Source organism: Amphiura filiformis, chromosome 9 (assembly GCF_039555335.1).
Source record: "Amphiura filiformis chromosome 9, Afil_fr2py, whole genome shotgun sequence".
In the NCBI taxonomy this organism is placed as follows: Eukaryota; Metazoa; Echinodermata; class Ophiuroidea; order Amphilepidida; family Amphiuridae; genus Amphiura; species Amphiura filiformis.
Window position 1 is genome coordinate 26,577,516 of NC_092636.1, and position 9,196 is coordinate 26,586,711.

Genomic DNA, 9,196 nt, shown 5'->3' on the forward strand with positions numbered 1-9,196 from the left:
TTTTAGGGGTGATATTCCCGCCATCCCACATTTTCGCTAAAAAGATTGTGCCCCAAGCCAGCGCTTTAATTGGATAGTAAAATTAGCCGGTCTCAACTTGGGCTAGCTATAACTCTGCTAGAGTAGAACACTGTCACTGATCAACATAGTCAATATTGATGTGTTGGTGATAACCACAGGAATCATGAAGTTTATTTTTGATGAAAAAAATAATATCTGCTTGGTAAAATGTACAAAATGTAACCGTTTTGAAATTTTTTATCAATATTTTCAGGAGGAGTTAGTGATCAGAATTACAAGAAAAGTAGAGGAATTGAAAAGTATGCACAAAGAAGTACAGGAGGAGATCACAACCATTGAAGGCATTGGAAAGTAAGTCATATTTATTGCATTATTAGATTATTAGACAGTGGGATGCAATTGAAGCATTTTTCACCCTGATGTGGCAGTGACGTCAACACGATGAGGCAGCTATTTGGAGCCCGTATCTATGTGGCGTATTTAAGCGTGTGCGTGTGTACACCAGCGCTTCGAGTGAACACTTAGCAATTTGAAGCTGTGTCCACTGAAACATGCACTGACATCACTGCCACATCAGCATTGAAAATGGTATAGACCAAAGAATTGGGAGCTCTGCACCTTTTGGCGATAGTGCTCTTCTGTGATTTTAGAGCTCCCTGGCAGCTCAGTGGTTCTGATTCATTTCTTTTCTGGTGCCAGGATATTTTGATGTTATTTCGCTGAATGATTCAAAAAATGGGAATGGTGACATTGAGATATATGCAAATAAGGAGAAAGAAACAATGATGATACTTATGGCTTTGACAGAACCTATCTGCACTTGTGTGCCTTGTAAAAGCTCAGTAACTTTGCAGCTAAATATGCTAGAAGTGTAAGGATTTCAGCAATAATTTGGTTACTGTGCATGTTGATGAAGATAATAACCCCCATTTTCAAAATTGCCTGACATGAGCATTTTTGAGACCCTAGTGTTTGTAGTACTTATGAACAGATGTTATATTGATTTTCTATGTTGAATATGGGCTACATCCTGAGCATAGAATAGCTAACTCAGCTGATCACTATTACCGGCTGGTGGCCATTACCGGCTGATCGCTATTACCGGCATCGTCTGTATAGATTACTAATGCATTGCAATCTTGTTATCATTAAAATTTGATACATATTCTTGTAATTGCACCAACCAACTTTTAAAAACCTGCATTTTCATCAAATTTTTTAATGACATAAGTTGAAAAAAAAGCACAGTGACATTGCACTATTGAATTTCGCAGCCAGGAACAGCTCCCCCGAGTTTCCCGTACGGGTTACAACGAGACAATTAGCAGTAAGTTCCTTGTCCAGGGGAATTTCAAGCTAACTCAATTAACTTTTAGTAGCTATTTTTCTAATTTTTCCAATAAACTTTGTTTTTTATTTGACAGGCAAGTGAGCGAGCAAGCTAAGGAGTCTTGCAAGGCTAGCGAGTTCAACAAGTACACCATGTATGTGGAAGATGTGGATAGAGTCTCCAAGCTACTCCTATCGTTATCCAGAAGATTAACCAAGGTGGACAGTGTGTTGAGCAGTCTAGACAATCATGACGAAGAACAAAATGTAAGATTTCCTTATATGGTAGACAGGGTTCCTTATATGGAAAATATGATTCCTTATATGGTAGACTTGATTCCTTATATGGAAAATAGGATTCCTTATAGACGAATCCAACGAGCCAAGTCATGGTCAGGATTTGGTCGGCCATTATTGGGTCCCGCATGCACCAAACAGGTGTTGTGAGTGCCCAATTGGGTGGATTAAACCCGCTTAAAATTCGATGTTAGATTCTTTTATGTTGTAAACTGTCATCATTCTTTTGTTTAAATGTAACACGGGTGGTAGAATGCAGTTTAAAATACCCTCCAAGGCCGCATCATTTCACATTTTAGGTGAGATAGAGCCGATGTGGACCCAGCTAATGGCTGCTATTGAGGTGCAGGAATGCGTGAAATTGGATTCGTCTATATGGTAGACATGATTCCTTATATGGAAAGTAGGATTCCTTATATGGTAAACATGGTCCCTTATTCAAAACATATATACGGAAGACATGATCCCAAATATGGAAGATGCATCCAGAAGATGCGACATGATTGAGCACAAATAGGATAGATGTCACTAAAATGAATTTTGACATGTGAGGGAAATTGAATTTTTGTGAGCCAAGCCCACTTGCCAAATTTCATGATAGGAAAAACTGTTGAAATGTTGTTTGATAATGTACTTTTAAAGGGGAAGCCCCGCCAGAGTAGTTCTGGGGTGAACCAAACCTGCCTGGTTATCAAATTAATTAGAAGGAATTTACAGGTGCTAATTGATTTAATAACATTAAAACATCAATCGACACTTGTCAAAGATAACCTTGTCACTGATTAATTTGATAACCAGGCAGGTTTGGTTCACCCCAGAAGAACTGATCTGGTGGGTTCTACTGACAGGGATGAAATCATTTTAAAATCAAATTGTTCTTGTAACATGGTAAAAATGCAGTAATCCCAAACGATTACTAATTGTTCATGTTATTACACTAGAATTTAGAAAATATATTCATTATCTCTTTGTTTTATTCTTTATGTGCAGGCCGATCTTCAAACAATGAAGCAAAACCTGGAGAGAAAATACAACGATGCTAAGATGTTGAAAAAGAGCATAGATATGAGGCACAATTCTATCAGCAAGATGCTCAAGAAATACCTCGGTGAAGAGGAATACGAAGACTTCTGTCATTTCATCCGTGAATCACCACGGCAACACATCATGGCCCAAGAACTGGACGATAAAATCCAATTAGGTGAAGAGCAGCTGCAAGCGTTAACGGACAGTTTGAGAAAAACGGACTTGAGTCAAAGTTGATGCATCGAGCCTCAGTTTATGCTATCAACTTGATAACATGCCAATGTATTGTTCATTTTCCCTTTGCTGTGCCATATCAATTGCAACCCACTAGAACATGGAAGACCTGGAAAGAGTGGCATTTATTCAGTAAAAACATGCTTCTTGCTTGACCAGGGGTCCATTTCACTAAACTTTACGAAGCTTCGTAAGTCTCGAAATCGTTCGTAACTTAAGACGAGTCGTAAGTTCCATTTCACTAAACTTACTTACGAACGGTACCCTTCGTAAGTAACAGGGACCCTTCTTAAAGTTACGTCTAGTATTGGGTATTCGTAACTTTACGAATAGTTACTTGAGTTACGAATGGGTTAAATGTTTAGTGAAATGGGCCCCAGGTCATCATCAGCTTGACCTCAGCTTGACCTCAAGGCAACCTAGATGTCTCATGGATTCCAATCATCTGCATTCAAGAATTGCAATTGGTGTACACTTCTGGTTTCTTCATTTCATGTTTTTTTGAACAGACAGGTGCTGTGGTCACATGTCAAACATCTTTGTGTGAATTGATTGATTGATTGATTGAATTTAAACTGTCACCTTGCTTTACATTCGTCAAGTGCCGACAATGTTGAATATGCAAAAACAATGGCCTTAGACAGTAAATACTTAAAACAATACTGGTTTACCAACAGCATGGTGGTTAATGTCAAAACAAAGGCTGGAACAACCTTAAACCTGGCTCCAAGAGCATTATGTATGTGTCTTAATACCTGTGTGTGTGTTATTTGTTTAAACTAAATGTAGTGCCAAGCACACTGTTGAACGCAGTGTTTAAAATTGTGTAATATTTTTTTTCCACTTTGTTAAAAAGGCATGTTTTTTTTCTTCTTCGTTTTTCTTTTTCGCTCACCGAGCATAAAAACATGACAAGCATCTCACTGTGCGGGTGTGGCGGTCGGGACACAAAGTGAGTTGTTTAAAAAACAATGCAAAAATGCATGGTTTGATAGAGATACTTGATTATAACTATGGTATTGAGCAGTAAGAACAAGCATTGATAAAAAATGTTTTTTATTCAGTAATTGTAATTTTTAAGATCAATGGATGATGTAATTTGTACAGGATTCATAGAGTAAACTGTTTAAATCAGGAGAAAGATGGGTCTTGAATAATCAGCTGTTCAAGATATAGAGGTTGGCATGTCATACTCCCAGCACCTGTAATATGTGTATTAGCTCACTGATCGTTATTGAGCTTCACGCAGATGGGACGTATAAATAAGACATAACACAAATATGCAGAGTTTATATGTCACTGATTCAATGTGAGATGTGTCAGCCATCACTTGATCGGTGAACTCTGTCTAAATCCGGCCGGGTACACTATAAAAACTAAAATTTTCCTGTAATTAAAGCACTTCAGGTTTAGTTTTTCAGATGGTATTTTAGTACACCATTGGGCATTCAATCATGCAAAAAGTAGAAATTCAAGAAAAATTGAGGGTGTCGCTGTGGAGCAAATCTCATATTATGGCTTTAATAAGTTGGGGGAGGGGGGCATGGATTAAATTCTCCAAATGTCCATCTCTTTTGAATTCAAAGTAAATTACAAGATTTGATTTGACAGTTTACTTGATGAAGCCCGTTTTTATTTGACAGTTTACTTGATGAACCAGAACTCAATTTGTATAATTTGTTATATTAAGTTTATATATAAAGTGTGGTGCCTATTATCTGTATGCTGAAGTGAGTCCACTGTTGCCTTACTTACTTACATACATGTGTAATTATATTAATTGTAGAAATAATTATGAAACATGACGTATGGTCTTTCTATTATATATTATATCAATTATTGATCATTAATCAATATTGTGTTTTTTTTGTTATTGATAATGTATTGTAATGCAGAGAATTGTGATGAAAATATGTAATGATAATCAAAACTTGTACAGATGTTTGGTTCCGTATATATTGCATTAACCCCCTGAGCACTACCTGCCGATCTAACATTGCCTCTGATTGGTCAATTACATGATATCTTCACTTTGATCACCAATCAGAATGGAGGTTTGTAAATAATTCACCCCAATTTTTTTGTGTGATGAAATTATTCTAACAATGTTGCTGATTGGTCCAATTGATAATGTAAACTTCTTTTTGGCCAATCGGCAGGCAGTTCCCAGGGGGTTAATAACAAGTTTGAAAGAAAAGTACTTTTTGTTAGGCCTGAAGTGACCAACTATGGATCAGGAGGTGACACACATGTACAGATAGAATTTAAATGTTGCCTTTATTTTTTAAGAAGTCACTCTGTGCCTCCAATTCAAATTGTTCAAAACAAGCATTTCTGGTATTTATTAAAGTGGTATTCAATTCATATATTGGTATTCAAACTGTTAATAGAAATTAAAAATCCAGCAACTTTATACTCCAGAACATAGGTACATAACAAGAATTTTCGGATATTTATTTTTTAAGAAGTAACTCTGTGCCTCCAATTCATTTCATTCAAAGCAAGAATTTACGGTATTTTATGTGGTATTCAGTTATATGTGATGCGATCAAGCAAAATCAGTCGGAACTCGGCAATAATAAATTTTCAGTTGCTTATAGGTTAGGAAAAAGCATTAACAAAGCTGGTTTTTGCAGAAAACCCAATAAAATTGAACAACCAATCCCAAAGATATAAGCAATTAAAGAGTTTCCAAAACAATAGGAAACAAAAGGAAATTTTCCATTTAATTGGCTATATCTCAAAATCAATATTTCCGAGTTCGACTGATTTGGCTTGATCGCATCACATATAATCTGTCATTCAAACTCCCCACAAATTAAAATGCAATAACTTTATACCATACCACCTGAACTTGGTACGAAACAAGCATTTCTTACATTTATTTTAAGTGATATTCAGTCATGAACTGGTATTCAAACTGCCACTAAATATACATTCAATAAATTTGTCCTAAACCAAGAACTCGGTTCAAAATGAGCATTTCTGATATATTTATTTTAGTGTTATTCAGTCATAAAACTGGTATTCAAATTATCCATCAGTTCAGTGATGTTTTACTATACCCCTGTTGATGTAAAGGTGTACACATCGTGATAATGACAAAAGTGCCTCATCAGTATAGTATTCATGGAAAGCTGTATTTATTTACAAACCAAGTATTCCACTGCTTGCATAGTTACAGTTATGTATAGTAAAACTGACCCATGAAAAATGCATTGTAACACGGTGACCCATTCATGTCCAACTGTGGACAACTTGGCCCATATCTTGATTTGCCCAAAAGGTCTATGTGTAAATCAGTGCACACAATTTAATGTTTTGTCGTACTATGATCAGTGCTGATGTGGTGCACGTGCACATTTAGTCTCTATATATGGCGTACATAAATGTGGTCACTACTGTGCATATTATGTGGCGACAGTTTGCTAAACATGTCTAATTCTGTTAAGTATATTTAGACACCTAAATTATTGTCCTAACTGACCAAGATGAAATACCCACACCACTAGCTTGTTTATTAAAGAGGTTTAGTTTACATTGTGGAGTACAAAGTAGTTGTTGTGCACAGAAAGTAGTACCTGTTGATACAGTGCATGACTGCAACCACTCTGCACGCCACATCCATAACATCCATAAATGCCATGTTGCTTCTTGACACTTCCTGAGCACAACCCATAAATGGTAATATTCCCTACCTCGCACATCCAAAATGGCCGCCATGAAATGGGCAGCCATCTTGGATGAGCGGGGAGGTAACTATGTAGCAACTATGTTTCCCTCACTCACACATCGTCATTGGGCAGGAAAAACCTCCTAGTGCTTTTGGCCCCTGAACGTGTTTAAAACAAAACTGCTTACAGGTTACATAAGCGGTTTTGATTTAAACATGTTCAGGGGCCAATGACACAGAGGAGGTTTTTCCTGCCTAACAACAACATCCAAGATGGCCACCATAGACTTGTGCCATCAGCACAGATCAAGGAAAGAGTGTAATTTTTCTGTTGTCGCATTTATGCACTCCAAGCGAAGGAAATGTTAACAGTGCGAAATCTGATACCAATGTAATGCATTGTGGTTGGAGTACTCGTCATTACACAGTAGTGGCTACTAAGATGAGAGTAAGTTATTAAATTGTAAAATAAAATAAAAACACCATTATGTATTGTTGAAATATTAAAATAAATTATATTAATTTATTGAAAACTGTTGATTATGATGCAAATAAGTGGTCAGATCAATATTCAGGTAAATATTGTGTTTTTCCACAAAATGAAACAGGGATCACAATTTGACTGCTCAGTGCCAGAAGTGGGTAAGTGCAATAGCTGCCCTGTGAACATTTGGCAATTTACACACAGTATATTGTACTGATCTACACATGGCAGCTATAATACTTACCCACTTCTGGCACTAAGCAGTCAAATATTTGAGATCCTGTATTAGTTACTTGCTGTTGTTGTCCTCTGTGGATGGGTGGGGAGGGTGGGATAAAAAAAAAGAAAGTCCAACATGCACATTGTTTGCATCATTTTGTTATGACACAGCTCTTTTTATGTTCTAATACCATATATATATATATCTATGTACTGTAGAGATTCGCCCAATGCTATTGACATGCACGGGCTCCCTTGCTTTAGCGTAAATATCATGTACAAATAGAGAGCTCCCTTCTCTGACAAGCCCAACAAGAATTAAGGGTACATGCCTTACTGCCCTAATTTGCTGCTAGGATTTCTACTGAAGAGCACTTTTAGTTTGTGCCTGGAATATTCCATTTATGTCAAGGGAGCCCATATGCGCCATTAGGCAAATCTTTATGGTACTGGACTTCTCTGTAGATGTGATATACTATTGTTTGTTTTCTGTACTGTTTTGCAGGAAGGCTTGTCTTTGCATATTTTCTTTAATAAATTTATGGTAATAATATTTGCCTGAAAAGTACAGCATTTGTTTCTTGCCTGTTATTATTTTGAAGAGTAGACAATATTTAAGAGCAGTATTCGACGTTGAAGTGAATATGTATAGCTTTGTTACTGATTCATGCTTGGTTAGCACACCTGTTAGTCACTAATTGAATTTGTGTTGGGATCATTTTGATATAACTTGACATTTTTGAGACAGATTGTTGTAATGGTAGGCCTTCTAAAGAGTAGCTTCTGAAACTGAATACCCAAACTTTTCTTTAAGTTACGTCAATTTATAAATCAAAGAAAACACTTTCTTTGCCAATATTTCAAAATCAATATCAGCAGCATCCCTCAATTCCATTGATCGTGTCACTAATTATTATTGGAGGGTTTTTTAATTTAATTGGAACAGCCAACCTAGGGTATGTAATTTACTGGGAAAAGCCAATCCAGAGGGGGTATGTAAACTTACTGGAACAGCCAATCCAGAGGTGGTGTAAATTAACTAGAACAGCCCAGAGGGGTATGAAATTTAACTGGAACGGCCTATCCAGAAGGGTATGTAATTTAACCGGAATAGCTGGCTGTTTCAGATAATTTACATACCTTCCAGGCTGTTCCAGTTAATTTACACTCTCCCTCTTCTATGGGCTGTTCCAGTTAATTTACACTCACCTTTGCTCTGGGCAGTTCCAGTTAATTTACACTCTCCTCTGGATTACATACCCCAGTGGTTTGGCTGTTCCCAGTAAATTACATGCCCCTCTGAACAGGCTATTCCAGTTTAATTACATACCCATCTCAGCTGTTCCAGTTAATTTACACTCCCCTTATGGATTGGCTGTTCCAGTTAAATTACATACCCCTCTGGATTGGCTGTTCATTAAATATCATTGAATGATATTTACAGTCCTCCAATGAGCAAAACCCTGACTTGGAGAATAAATACTTTGCTACCATTTAAATATTTAATGCAAGGCGGAATGAACATGACTAGGACAAAACATTCACAACATCAGAATTTATTTCAAAAACATTCTCAAATACAACAGACACTTGCGCTTGAAATCTTTCACATAATATTGGAACAAATACAGTAGGATGCATCATAATCCCACTAATCAGCAACCCATCGTAACTCTTCCGGAAGATTTATGTATTCTGTCAGTCGGACGTCCGGTCTGCTTTACAGTTAGGACGCGGGACTACCAATTCTTTAGAAATGCATAGTCGCTAAAAGTCGATAGATACATGTTAAAATCAGCACAATTCAAAGATACACCTTTTTGCTATGAAATTAATTTTCTCGGTCAAATATAAAGCAATATTTTTTTTTTTCTTCAGTAATGTCAGTTAAAAACATAGTGCTTGGATATACA

The 9,196-nt window shown here is 36.7% G+C and overlaps 1 protein-coding gene across 1 annotated transcript in view; it reads left to right on the forward strand.

Annotated features, from left to right (window-relative positions):
* Positions 1–7,851, forward strand: part of LOC140160805 (protein Shroom2-like) — a 42,122-nt gene extending 34,271 nt beyond the window's left edge. Inside the window, exons 3-5 of the mRNA XM_072184114.1 lie at positions 275–372; positions 1,446–1,617; positions 2,638–7,851. Of these exons, the coding sequence (XP_072040215.1) occupies positions 275–372; positions 1,446–1,617; positions 2,638–2,910 (543 nt within the window). The 3' untranslated portion in view covers positions 2,911–7,851. The remainder of the gene's footprint in view (positions 1–274; positions 373–1,445; positions 1,618–2,637) is intronic.
* Positions 7,852–9,196: the final 1,345 nt, after the last annotated feature.